The sequence below is a fragment of the Equus przewalskii genome, chromosome 28 (assembly GCF_037783145.1).
Source record: "Equus przewalskii isolate Varuska chromosome 28, EquPr2, whole genome shotgun sequence".
Classification (NCBI taxonomy): Eukaryota; Metazoa; Chordata; class Mammalia; order Perissodactyla; family Equidae; genus Equus; species Equus przewalskii.
The window spans coordinates 12,574,050-12,588,340 of NC_091858.1; the positions used below are offsets into that span (position 1 = coordinate 12,574,050).

The window sequence follows — 14,291 nt, forward strand, 5'->3', positions numbered from 1 at the left end:
TACCAAAAAGCTTCTTCTGAGGCTTATGATAATATAGAAAGGTATTTGTATATGGGGGGGGGATGGTGATTATTGTTTAATTGGTACAGAGTTTCTGTCTGGGATGATGAAAACGTTCTGGAGATGATAGTGGTGAGGGTTGCTCAACATCGTGAATATTCCTGAGGCCATTGAATTGTACATTTAAAAATGGTTAAAATGGGTGGCATAGCGTTAATTCACGCACTCCACTTCAACAGCCCAGGGTTCGTGGGTTCAGATCCCGGGCACAGACCTACACACCGCTTGTCAAGCCATGCTGTGGCAGCGTCCCACGTATAAAATAGAGGAAGGTGGGCACAGATGTTAGCTCAGCGACAATCTTCCTCAAGCAAAAAGAGGAAGATTGGCAACAGGTGTTAGCTCAGGGCCAATCTGCCTCACCAAAAGCAAAAGAAGATTAAAATGGTAAATTGTATATTTTCCCACAATAGCAAAAATCACCAAAAAGATGGATTGCAAGATTTTAGTAGAAAATCTACAATCAACTCTATATTTCATTTATGTATGTATATAAAATACATAATAAAATAGTCACACAGTCTTGGGGCAGAGGAGCCTTTCTAAACAGCCTTAAGCAAAATGATTGACAGGATTGGTGACAGAATACAAGACAGAGGTTGGAGAGCATAGGCTCCGGCTACCTGGCATCATTTCCCAGCTCCAGCTGAGGGACTTTGGGCTAGTCACTTATCTTCTCCACCTCAGTATCTTCATTTGATTAACTGGACCAATGATAATAGCACTTGCTTCATAGGGTTGTAATGAAGGGAATATATGAGATGATAATCTAAGTACATAGAATACTGACATCATAAATACTCTTATTATGACCAAAGACATCAAAAACTTTTGTATGGCAAGTATCTTATAAACAAATATAAAATCCAAGTAACACACTGTAGAACATTTGAAACATATATCAAGGAGCCTATAAACCAATAATAAGGAAGTGAAAAAACCAATAAAATGAACGCTCAATTCACATACACAATCTAAATGTCAAAAAAATATGAAAAATTGTTCAAACTCACTAATTGTCAAAATTATATGATTTTTCAGCTACCATTTAGTCAAAGCTTAAAATAAATAGTATCTGGATGTATCAGTCAGATTTGTGTTCAGATCTAAGTAACAAAACCCCTGAATGTAGCTTAAAAAAATGTTTTCTTTTTCATTCATAAGTCTGGAGGTTGGCAGTCCAGAGCTACTGTTCTGGTTTCACATTGCCCTTAATAACCCAAATTCATTTTATCTTTCTTTTTAGCCATCCCTAACATGTGGCCTTTAGCCTCTTGCTTCTTTTCTAGTGGCCTCAAAATGGCTGTTCCATCTCCAGCAATGAGTTCCAGGCAGGAGCATTTTGAGTTTGCTCCCTTTAACAAGCTTTCCTGCAGAGCCCCACTCAGCTACTTCTCCTTACATCTCTCTTGCCTGAATTACACCACATGGCCATCATAGGTATTTTCTAAGTGGGGCATTGTTCACTACAAACAGAATTGTTAAGAAACGTACAGTGGGTATTGGCTAGACTACTAACGATCCCTGCTCCACCAGTGTTGGCCAGAATGAAAAATATGGCGTCAAAATCATAACAAAAGCGTAAGTTACCTTTTAAAAGAGAGAAGATGAAACAAATATTGAGGCTTTCCCTAAAGGTGAACCATTCCTAAATACTGAAAAGAATCCTTTTAGTCAGACTAAAGTTCCCCTTCATTCTTGCTACTTTCCTCAAATTCACTCACAAATATTTACTGAGCACCTGCTCTCTAAAGGGCTTGTCCTATGTTTTTGGTATCACGAATGTAGGATATACATGGATCATGTGGTCGAGAGATTTATATTCTAATAAGAAAGAGAAGAAATTCAGATAGATGAGTAACATGAGGCATGAGGTAGAAAGCATGTGGTATGGAAAAAGCACAGACCCAAAGTTATGAAATTTTAAAGTGTGGAGAGATGAATTCCTTCTGGTGTCAGTAAGAGAAAGGACTTCATGGGAAAAGATAATCCTGACGCTTGTCCTTAAAGATTGAGGCAGGTTTATATGTGCATGGAGGAGGGAAAAAAGTACTTCGCATGGATGTAAAGCATGAATTAAGGCACGAAACCAAGAAAATGTGTGGCCAGTGAGAACAGTAACTAACTGAACAGAGTAGATTAAAGCCATTGCCAGACGTTATGATGATGGGGCAATTAAATGGCTCTCAGAATTGATGCCACCACAGTTTCTTCTCCAGTAGTTAGTTATGGAAGCTTCTCAAGTTTCAAAAGAGAGATGGAGGCTCCGTGACCAAGAAATCCGCACCCCAGCTGTGTCAGTCTTTAGAATATCGTAGGCCTCAGCTTTGTAAAAGCCCATAGTGGGAGATTACAAAAAATTCTATTACGTAGAGGAAAAAGTGTCAACAAGGATGTACAAATTTTTAAAATTTCAAACATAAGATTTTCACTTTCAGTATTATAGATGTCCAGGAGCTCTGAGGGAACTGCCTGCTCCAAAACAACCAGACCCAGGATAGAACACAATTTTTTGAGGCTTCATCGGTCTTACAAAAGTGGGATGGGTCTCCATGGATTTCCCAAAAATAGACAAGCATGAGTTTAAGACCAGAATGGGTAGACACTGGGGCTGGAGTGGAAAGGATCCGGGGCTTGAGCCATCTGAAGTTTTGAGAACTGGATGCTTAGGACAGAACGGCTGGGAACTAAGGCCACCAGGCCAAGAGCCATGGCCCGGCCTAAACCAGCAGGGAGGCTGCCTGGGCAAGATGGCTGCCAGAAGGAGTGAGATTGCTGTGAGGCCGGATTCCTAAAGACACTGCTATGCGGACACTGAGGTGCGGAAACTGACACTCCCGTTCTGAGACAAAACTCTTGCTCAAGTCGTGCTGGGTTAGGGATATTTCCTGGAGATTTCTGGAGATATAGAAGCAAACTTTCTGGAGGAAAGCCTTCCCAAAGTTGGCTCCCAGGACTGCCACAATCTGTCAGGCTGTGAATCCATACGCAAAGGAGGCAAGCCACTGTGAATAAGAGTCAGCAGAAACAAGAAAAATATCTTTAGTTACTTAAGAACTGACAGTTTTGGAACTGTCAGATACACAACATAGAATAGCCAGGTGTGAAATGTTCAAAGATATAAAGGACTCCACTTCCATAGTGGTATGCTGGTGTATTTGAGCCAAGCCTCCTGTTGAGGTCAACAAAGAAGGACAAAATATTAAACCGCATCTTTTTTGGTTGCTTTATCTTCAAGTAATTCCATCTCTTCCTTGATAAATTTGAAGATTAGAACCAAGTTTTTTGGGCAGTACAGTGAGAAGAGGAGAAAAGAACTATGGTCTTTATTACTAATAGTGATTTACAGTTTTTAAATTCAAAGGAAGCATTTCCAATTTGACTTTGTCTTTTTAATCTCATCATTATAGATGGAGATTCTGATGCAGAATTCCTGGTATCAATCTCAACATCATATTCACATTCCAATTGTCAGAAGGTTTTCGAACTAGAAATAAATATATTTATTTAATCTTTTGAGAATTATGGTGGTATAGAAGAAGTTTTTTAGACCAATATAATGTGTAATTTTAAATATACAACTCCCTGGATACATTACAAAATATAAATGATTCATATTTCATACTTTTAAATGGCATAATACCATTTAAGTCAAGAAGGATATCAATGATTATATATTTGAAAAGAACCTAGTTAATTGTGTAGGAAAAAAAATCTAACATGTAATTTTAAGACAAAGGATTTGCCGAAGTCAATGATTTTAAAATTCTTTGACCAAAAGGAAAGAAATAAACAAAATAAAAATGAGAACACTTCTGGTAAACAAAGAAATTTAGAACTAGCCTGCAAACCTAAGAATTAAAGGCATTTTTGCATGACGTGATTAGCAAGGATTGGAGATTGATGGTTATGTTCCACAGGGAAAAGTATATAGATATGTACATGACAGAAGGCCATACGTACATACATACAGAAGCAAAGAGCAAAGAAAGAAAGAAGTTTAAGAATTACAGTTTTTATTTTTAATTAAGATGCCTTCACAACCAAAATATCAAAAGCTGAGATTACAATCACCAAGCCCCTTGGCCGGTCTACCAATCCCCAGCTTTCCCTCCTCCCGTCAGACCATAGAGGTCATGTAACACAGAGCGCAGAGTAGACGTCAGACAGACTTGGGTGTTAGTCCTTACTGCACCAGTTACTATCTGTGACCTCTATGTGTCTGTTTCTCTTCTGTAAAGTGGAGGGTAATAAGGGCACCTGTCTCATAGGATTATTGGAGGATTAAATGAGAAGACAAATGTAAAACACAGCAAGCACATAGGAAGAACTCAAAAAAGCCTTCTGATTTGCTCTCCAGCATAACTTGACTACGCTTTTCAGAAGCACTATTTTCACAAACTCACCTGCCTACCCCCAACTCTAGGAACGTTCTCTCACATTAATTCCAAACACATTTGCTTTATTTCAAGGATCTCTCTCCCTAACCACTATCATATAGAGTTCCCATTTCTCCTCAATGTATATTTTCTGTTCTCAATCCATCTTCTCTAGGAACTCCGAAAATGCCATTGTCATTCTCATTTTCATTCTGAGCTTTTCAGCGTTAGCTGACATTCAGCCTCCTTTAAACCCTTATAGACTAACCTCAGAGACTGCAATATCTATTGCAATCATACAGGTACCCCTTCTCCTCAGTATTGTTTCATTACCTTTTCGTTTTGTTCTTCAATAATTGGTTAGCTACTATTTACAAATCACTTGAGAGCAGGAGCCATTCCAGCCTTATTTCCCACCATATGACCTATTTCTGTTGATAGGAACATTTATAGCTCTCCAAACAGACCGTGGTCTTTCACACATTTGTCCTCTGCTACACGCAAAAAAAATTGCTTAGAACTTCTTTCCTCTTCTCCAAGAAACTTTAAGGTCTTGCCTTGGGAGAAGGTTCAAAATTCCGTTCAAATGCCACCTTTCTAAAGCTTTCTATAACTGTTGCTTAGGAGGCATAAGGCAACTATCACATTGCTTCCATACTCTACTATTGGGTAGACACTTGTAAAATTTAATCTTCACAACATGAAAAGGTTGGCTTTACCGAGCCCTGTTAACAGATGAAGACTCTGAGGTTTGGGGACATTTGGTGATTGCCCAAGGACACAGCTAAGAAGTTGGCAAAGCCAAAATTGGAACCTTGTCTTCTGATACAGGATTTTGCCTCCCACTTGGGTTCAGCGGCAGTACTATGTACCTCCAATGGAGGAAGTATGGTTGTTCAGCATCTGCTCTACAAGGGATCTGGCAATTAGCAGCTGCTCAATAAATATTTGTTGACTGAACAAATTATTGCAACTCAGTAAACATTGCAGTAAATGCAGTGAAGAATGCTGTAGGGGACACATTGATATTATACAGAACAATCATTTCATCTTTCTGATGCTGAAAGGGGTGATTCGAGATATTAGGGCCCCACAGATAGTTAGTAGCAGAGAAAGGCTAGAAAGAATTCATTTATTTACTCAATAAATATTGCATGCTTGCTAGGGGAGAGTGCTAGACTCTGGGGAGACAGTGTTGTCGAGGAAAGTCACAAGCTTCCCAATTCCCCCTCCAGAGCGCTGAAAAAGCTCCGCAGGAGACCAAGATGGGGACAAAGTTCCCAAAGCAAAGTATGTGAAGAAAGAACCAGGACAGCTTGGTCCGGACCCGAAGGGACAAACAGGATGGAGAAGGAAAGAGGGAGAAAGCGGCGATCCTTGGCTCCCTTGGACCGTTTCTCCGCCGAGCCACACGGGGGCGCTGCGCCCCTCCTCGCATCCCGCTCCCCCGCGGCGCCGCCTGCTCGCCTCCTCCCGGCGGAAATGCCCGGGCGATGACGGAAACCCGGAGAGAGTGAGGGAGGGAGGAGAAGGAGCGAGAGAGAAGGGGCGAGAGAGCCGGGAGAGGCCGGCGGGCGGGAGGAGGGGCGGCGGCGGCCATCGTGCGGCGGGAGCTGCGCCGAAGCCCCGCGCCGCGCTGCCCCCCACCTCCCCGCGCGCTTCACCGGCTCCCGGGGCGCGCGGCCCGCGGGCGGGGAAAGAAGGGAGGGAGGGCGGGGGCTCCGCGGGGCCGCGCCCGGAGCCGCCCGCTGGCCGTAGGCGGGGCGCGGGGCCCGCGGCCGCCCTGCCCGGCTCCTTGCTCTCCCGCTGGGAGCTGGCGGCGGCGGCGGCGGCGGCGGCGGGGCGCGGGCCGCCATGGACGACAAGGCGTTCACCAAGGAGCTGGACCAGTGGGTCGAGCAGCTGAACGAGTGTAAACAGCTGAACGAGAACCAAGTGCGGACGCTGTGCGAGAAGGTAGGGGAGCCGGGAGGAGGGCTGCGGGGGCCGCTCTCCGCCGGGCCTGGCCCCGCGGGGCCGCGCCTCCCGCTCGGACGTCCACCCTGGCGGCGGGGAGTGGCCATCGCCGTGCCGGGGGGACGGTGCGCTGGCCCCCCATCGGGACCCACCCTGGCCGCTCACCTGACTGGCCTGAGGGCTGCGGTGTAGATGGGCGGGGAGAAGGTGGCCCCCGTGCCCTGAGTTTGGGTGGTCACCGACCCTCTCCTGGGGATTACTGACCCCCCGGCATCTCGGCGTGGACCAGCGATCGCGGCCGTTTAGAACGGCGGCCCGTCCGTCTGATGCGCTCTCCTATTCGAAAATGCACTGAAAATTAACCTGGACGTTGTTAATATTAACGAACCTGTGAATAAACGTAGGATCTTTCTCAGGTGAATCGGGCCCTTCAAAAGTCACCAACTTGCAGTGCGTCAGGCATTTGTTTGTAGAGAGGTGGGTGTGATGGCAGGCTGTGATTTTTAAAAGAGAGGTTGATTTTGGTTGAAACAGATGGTGACCGGTCTTCACGTTGAGTGGCTCATGGAAGCAAAATGTGGATTTTCAGAAATAAAACAGCAAGTCTTAAGTTTGGCAACAGTGCTTGCTTCAAGTGATAAATGGGGTATGTTGGTAAATAGGATATGTATTTTTCGTACAGAGTAGCACTTTTCAGAAAACCATTTCCATTTTTGTTGTATGTAACGTTTTTTTTCTTTTCCGAAGAGTAATAAGATATGCAGGTGGTGGACTGTTTACACTCATTCCAGTTTGTGTGATTGTAGCTTTCTGAATTCTGTATCCACTGTTTTAACCAGTGGAATTATTTCTGGCTCTCCATCTTATATATATTAAAGTCTAGAGTTTCTGTCATTCATCTTGTTTAACCTGGACTAAATAATTTTTATACATTTTTATGTTAAAAGGCCCCGTTTAAAGTCCGAGGAGTAACAAGGTTATTTATTCTTTAATGCTGTTGGGTTTGTTTGTGTTTTTAAGCCATGATCTTTAAAACTTTCTTGATCACAACGTTTGGAAGTTAGGATGCCCCAGAAATGCACTGGAGAAGGAAAGATTTTGTCAGTATTGTTAATAGGGCACTCGAAATAAAACAACTTAGGGATCGGGGAGTAATAGCTAATATTAAGTTAAAATAGTGTTTTTAACAAGTGAATGTTGCCTAGGGCCTTTATATATTAGATAACTATTTGTTAACACAGGACAATTTATTTCTGTACATAGAACTGCCAAGCAAATGGTATTTTTCTCTCTGTGAAAAAACTGTTTATTGATAGTTTCAGGTAGACATTCCGTTTCCATGTGTGGTAGCTTATAATTTCATGAGTCTTAACATTTACATTTTAAATCTCTCTCTCTCTCTCTTAAGCTCTAGTGTCAAGTGAAATAGCCAGTTTTGAAATTAGCTGAGTCAGTTAACCCCGCTGCGAGCATTAGACAGACTTGACACAGTTAATGGACGCAGTCAGTAGCTGAATCAGCTTTTCCCTTGACGCTCTAATCATTTTCAGATGTATTCCTAGGGAAGACTGTCGTGCCACTACTCACTCACGCTTGAGTCTTAATCATGGGAGGAAGCTTTCAGTATTTGTCAAGAAAGATTATTTTTGCTTCGGCTCCTAAATAATTGGACTACCAGTCCCTGGGACCTTATAGGTATATTTAAGCTTATGTTTTACCCACTTTTTTCTTTGACTATTTGTACTTATCCACTGAACGTGAGTTTTGAAGTGAAGATCCCCAGTCATTTATCTTTCTCCTCCCCCCCCCCATGGAGTTGCCAGTGGGATGGAGAAGTAGGCTAGTCTTCTTTCTCTCTGCCTTTTAAAGCAATGCTTGGTTTTGAAGCCCTCTTCAACTGTGGCGTCCCTTTGTGGTTTATATGTTCTGTCTTCTACCCTTAGTCTCTAGTTCCATTTTCCATCCCTACCTCTATTCTCCTTTGTCCTGATGGATGTGGTGTTTACTTACCGTGACCTTGGTGGTCAGCCTGAGCTCACACCCTGGCTCTCCGATAGCTGCCAGTCTCTCTGCGCTCTGATTCCTTGTCTGTAAGACAGGGGCGATAATGTCTGCTGATCTCCTCGGTTGGTTGTGAGTATTAAGATACCACCTGTGTCAAGTCCTGACAAGAAATGGCACGCAATGAATATTAAATGAAGAAGAGCTAAATAAAAATAGCTATTTCATCTTGTTTTACATCTGTCACCTCATTTTCTTTTGGAAAAAAGGTATAAAATAAATCCATGTGATGATGTGACTTCTCTGTGGAGCATGCACTTCAGAAAAGGTTTTTTATTTAGTGGCTGTAGAATTCTGAAAAATACACTGTCAGGATTTCTTAGGATCCCACTTATCTGAAGCATAAAGTACTGGGATTAGTAGCAATTTGTGAAGTAACTTTACCATCACTTGGTCTACTTAATACTTGCTCTACTCTGGGTCAAGAATGGCAAGCACATGGAAGGCACAGAAGAGAAGAAGAAAAAGTGAAACCTAATTATGTAAATCATCTTTTTGTTTAATTCTTTGTGACTAGATTTTAGTTTCTGTTTTTGAAAACATGATTCTTTGGAGTCGATTGGAAATATCACCCTATAGAAAGTTAATGGTGGTGATTTTTCCCTCATAATTCAATTCATATTCTGACTCAGATTGCCTAAAAACCAAAGGAGTCAGCTGAAACGAAGATCAAAGTGGTACTGGTAAAAGCCCTATTTTGAGGTAATGGGAAAAATAAAATCCATCCTAATGCTAATTGGGGGATAACCACAAAAAACATGGGTATGAATGGTATGTATGTCTGTCCTTTGAGGTTAATTTCTGTCTAAAGACTAATTGTTTGCGTAAATAGTAAGGCATACCTTCTGAGAAGACTAGCCCTTCACATGAACTTAAATGAGCAGTGTGGCTTTTGAAGCTAATTGCGAATTTGACTCCCCTTACGTGTGTGGAGAAATCACTTCTGCCATTCATTCTGCAACAGCAGTCTGCAGAGTCGTTTTTAAAGATAGCGGAGAGCCCGTCTGCACTGTTCAGGACGTTCTGTGACTAGAACTATATTTAACTCTTGGGAGAGTCTCAGGAAGAGACATTTTTTAGCTCTCTGACCTGATAAACTTTATTTTCTACTGAAGAATCTTGGTGATAATACTCCATGTGGGGAGAGAAGTTTAGCTTATTTGTGTGCTAGCGGATCTTGACTCTGATGATTATAAAGTGCCTACTTAGAAAAATTTTGAGGCTTGTGCAGGAGTGGAGTATAAATATGAAAATTTTATAGTGGACAAATGGATCTGTTTGTGGGTCCTGGCCTCAGCCTTGAAATAAGCAGAAATATCTTGAGGATATTACTTACTTCATTAGTGTGAAATAGCAGCTTAAATTCCTGAATGCCTAAAAGCATTTCAATGAAGATTGGATCCTGGTGATAATGAGTGATTTTTGAGAGTCAAAAAAAATCTCTCGGATTACTTTTCTGTGATAGGTTATAGCTAAAAAATAATGGTTGTAACAGCCAAAAAGCCTAACTGGTACTTTGATTTGAACTTCCTGATCGAGGATTAGTGCCAGCCTTGGTGGTCCATTGATACAGTCCAGAATGCCGTGGTGTAGAAAGCAGCTCCTTCCTTTCTTACTGTAACAAAGAGTGACATGATTGCAGTGGAATATGAGGTTAAAACTCATTCTGCTGACTGAACAAGTCATCATTTTCCATGCTGATCTAAGCCAAACCTCTCGCAGCAGACTGGTGAAGAAACTAAACAAAACTAGACTAGCCTGACCTGCCAATGACTAGAAAGCAGACTTCTTAAAGTCACGTCGTTTCTCAACTGGATGTGTGATGTGTGAAATCGTATGTGTAGATAGATAAAATGAAGATATTTACATTATAAACTTTATTTTCACGTGGAGTAATTTTATTTGCAGCATATGCCTTTTATTCCAACTTGAAGATCTTGCAGAAATTTTTCCTTCGCAGTCTTTTCTTCTGGATAAATGCTAGGAAGGTGGTGGATGGAGTCCTCTGGTGAAAGGAAACTGAAATGCCAGAAATTGAAGATAAAATTAATGCCAAAATAATCACTGCATTTTAGACTGTATAAACAGTATCTATTCTCTGAATTTAGCTTTTCTGAGAAGAGTGGCATTAAAATCACAGAGGTAACCTCTGTATGAGAAATTTGAGTCTACTTTTGATTAAATGAGAATTTTGAATTGTTTTGAACTGAATTCCTTATAATTCTCCTTCCTGCAAATGTAGTGAAATGTAAAACTAATCTTGATTTTTTAAAATAACTTGCTTGAAGAAATCTTTTCTACTGTACTATTCCCTTTATTAATGACGAAACAGTGTCTAGTACTTCCTGTACGTTGTTTTTCAAGTCTGAATTTCTTTAATAATCATGTTAACCCGGAGAACGAGGTCTGTGCATTACAGATGGCAGTTTTCTTTCTAGGGAATGGGGGAGCTCTTATAGATCCAGTTTCCTTTCTAGGGAATGGCGGAGCTCAAGCTTATACTTGGTTCGCTTTCTCTTGTAGTCTGGGACAGCTTATTTTCCCTTGCAGGCTGTCCTTTGACTGAAATACTTTTGTGATCGAAAGAATTAAATGACAGTCTTGAGGTCCAACCTGAGATTACTGACTTGTACCATAATAGCACTGTGGTATATTACCACAGAAATGTGCAAAATTCTTTTTAAGATGTATTAAGTGATATTTTATGCAAAGACAATCACTTTGTTTTGAGGATGGGGTGGGGAGGTGAAATTGAGTATCCTGGCTTATTCAATCTTAAATGAAACTTTATTTGAACTGACTTTTTAGCATAGAATTGGATTTTATTTAATGTGCAAGACACAGTCTGTAGGCTACAGTTTAATTTTGCTCTTCCCATTTTGTCGAGAGGAAATAATTATAAAGTTTCTTCTACCTGGGAAGGATTTCCACGTGGTGTTTGCGTCCTGGATCCGGAGCACTCAGAAGGGGCTCAGTGCAGTCTTGCCTTTGCTTCTGGAGCAGAAGAGGCACTTGTTCTGAGGGACGTGAGAAAGAAGAGAGGAGTGGTTGAATACGTGCTGCCACGGTGCATTGACACCGTACGTTCAGCATGTTGTACTTGTGCTCCTACGTGGCAGCCCCTGTTCAGAGTGCTGGGGATTCAGCTGTGAACAGAAGGGGACAGGTGATGGACAGGTGAAGTGGAGTGCCGGGCAGTGATTCTCGCTAGGAAGAAGCAGGAGCACGGGGGGAGTGATGGGCTTGAGTTCAGGAGGCCTTTTTAATAGGGTGGGCAGAGAAAGCCTTTCAGATTCTTCCTAATGTGACTGACTTTTGTGATCAAAAAGGCTACTGCCAGAGTGGGAGGACACAGTTCCCAAGATGCCCTCACTTTTGACACCAATTGCGAGTTCACTGGGTTCCCAGAACCATTCTCAGCTTCAGCAGTTCACAGGGGGGACTCTTAGAACTCAGAACTCTCTGGAAGCTGTGAAGCTCACAATTACAGTTTATTACAGGGAAAGAATGCAGATTAGAGTCAGCCCACGGAAGAGACGCATAGGGCAGAGTTGAGGAGGGGCAGATGGCATTAATCTCCAGGTCCTCCAGAGACTGCAGTGGTTCCAGGTCACCCAGAGCCCCATCGTGGATCACACTGTTAGACTGTCTGGTGGTCAGAGCCCACAGGCAAAGACCCTCTTACCAAGCAGGACATCCCAGGGCCTAGCCATCATCTCCCAGTAGCCAAGGGCAAAGGCCATACCTCTGTGGGTAAGGCTAATTCTTCACTACACACGTTTTTACTCCGCAACATATTTCAGGTGACAGGAACTTTAATGAGCAATTAAAAATGTATAAAAACACCAAAGTACATGAAGTGTGTCCACATGGGTGGATTTATCAGAATCACAGAGTTAGTAGGATATGAGGTTTTTCCCTGTGAATTGAGTTGGCATATTCCTTTTTTGTTTTAATTTCATAATATTTTGTCTTGTCTTAATTCTGTAAGCTCTTTTAAAAATGGTTGACTTTCTTCATTTTCAATGTTTCAGAATTTTTCCCAGCTTTTAAAAAAAATTTTTACTACACAAGTTTTAGCATTTTTCTGTAGTCCAAATTGTCCAGCTTTTCCTTAAACTTTAAGTGTGCATAAGAATCACTTGGAAAGCAAATAAAAATTCAACTTTCTTGACTTCGTTCCAGAGACTGATTGATTATGTCTTGGGCAGGTGCAAGAATCAGCTTTTTATTTTTACTTTTTTGCTGAGGAAGATTAGCCCTGAGGTAACATCTGTGCCAGTCTACCTCCACTTTATATGTGGGTCACAGCCACAGCATAGCTGATGAGTGATGTAGGTACGTGCCTAGGATGTGAACCTGCAAACCCAGGCTGCTGAAGCAGAGCACGCTGAACTTAACCACTATGCCATAGGGCCAGCCCCAAATATCAGCCATTTTAAAGAGCTTCCTCAGGTATTCAGATGTAGAAAGTCCAGATTGCATTTTGAGAAATGCTGCTTTGTAGTACACACTAAGATTCTGATAAGTTTTCCTTTTCTAAGTTTGGATCAGCTTCCAACATTTTCTCCTTTGTGCTTTTTTTTTTTTTAAAGGTTGTATTTTTCCTTTTTCTCCCCAAAGCCCCCCAGTACATAGTTGTGTATATATATATGTTTTTTTCTTAAGATTGGCACCTGAGCTAACAACTGTGGCCAATCTTTTTTTTTTTTTTTTTCTGCTTTATCTCCCCAAATCCCCCCTGGTACATAGTTGTATATCTTAGTTGCAGGTCCTTCTAGTTGTGGCATATGGGACGCCTCCTCAACATGGCCTGACGAGCGGTGCCATGTCCGCGCCCAGGATCCGAACCTTGGGCTGCCGCAGCGAAGCACGCAAACTTAACCACTTGGCCACGGAGCCGGCCCCAATAGTTGTATATTTTTTTAGTTGTGGGTCCTTCTAGTTGTGGCATGTGGGACACTGCCTCAGCGTGGCTTCATGAGCAGTGGCATGTCCGCACCCAGGATCAGAACCGGCGAAACCCTGAGCCGCCGAAGCAGAGCGTGCAAACTGAACCACTCATCCACGGGGCCAGCCCCCCTTTGTGCTTTTAATGTCATTAAATGTCTCTGAGAGTTCCTTTAATGAAACTTTTGCCAGCGTCACGTCCTCTGAGATAGCTTCATCCTTTTTGTCACAACTGCTTTCCTCATTTATGTCAACAAGCATATTAATTTATTTCCCGCCTGCATATCTAGTCTCTCCAGCAGCAGCAGTCAGCTATTGTGTGTACTTTTTGTTTGAATTTCATTCCCAGCATTACCACTTTTCATTTCTTTGCTGCAATTTCATCATTGTTAACCAAATCCCTGCTTTGAGTATCCATTTTTGTAAAATGTCATGAGTTTATTGCTAGAAGATAAGGAGGCAACACAGCTCTATGCTTTGCTGTCTGGGTTGAACCTTATAACTGATGCTGTGGGCAGTCACTGACAGACTTTGAAAGAAGCAATGTGATAGATCAAGGTCATGACTGATTGTGATGCTGCACCTGTTTATGTAGTGCTTTGTATGCTAGCAGCAAAATTTTTACTTTAGGTAATTACAGTAAATATACTGCGGTAACTTAAATTTGAGTTATTTTGGGGGCCTCGTGTTATTAAAATAAGGGGTCATAATTGAAATTCGTGCATATAGGAACTGTGCAAAGTGAGAACTGCCTATATTAAAGAGAAATGATGGGGTAGAATTCAAATCCACCAGGTAATTTTGTTCTAACGGCGTCAGTTTTAGTTTTTCCCCGCATATAGTTTTTTTTTTATTGAGATGTAATTCACATACTAGAAATGTCGC

The 14,291-nt window shown here is 42.0% G+C and overlaps 1 protein-coding gene and 1 long non-coding RNA gene across 2 annotated transcripts in view; one reads left to right on the forward strand and one right to left on the reverse strand.

The window, feature by feature from the left end:
* The first annotated feature begins 5,945 nt into the window (after nucleotides 1-5,945).
* The window catches only part of PPP2CB (protein phosphatase 2 catalytic subunit beta), a 32,829-nt gene continuing 24,483 nt past the window's right edge, over nucleotides 5,946-14,291 (forward strand). The window contains exon 1 of the mRNA XM_008541686.2: nucleotides 5,946-6,395. Within this exon, the coding sequence (XP_008539908.1) occupies nucleotides 6,294-6,395 (102 nt within the window). The 5' untranslated portion in view covers nucleotides 5,946-6,293. The remainder of the gene's footprint in view (nucleotides 6,396-14,291) is intronic.
* Nucleotides 10,319-11,899, reverse strand: LOC139079995 (uncharacterized). Its single transcript, XR_011534090.1, has 3 exons — nucleotides 11,830-11,899; nucleotides 11,371-11,473; nucleotides 10,319-10,475 (listed from the first exon to the last, which is right to left on the reverse strand). It is a non-coding gene; the product is annotated as an uncharacterized lncRNA (long non-coding RNA).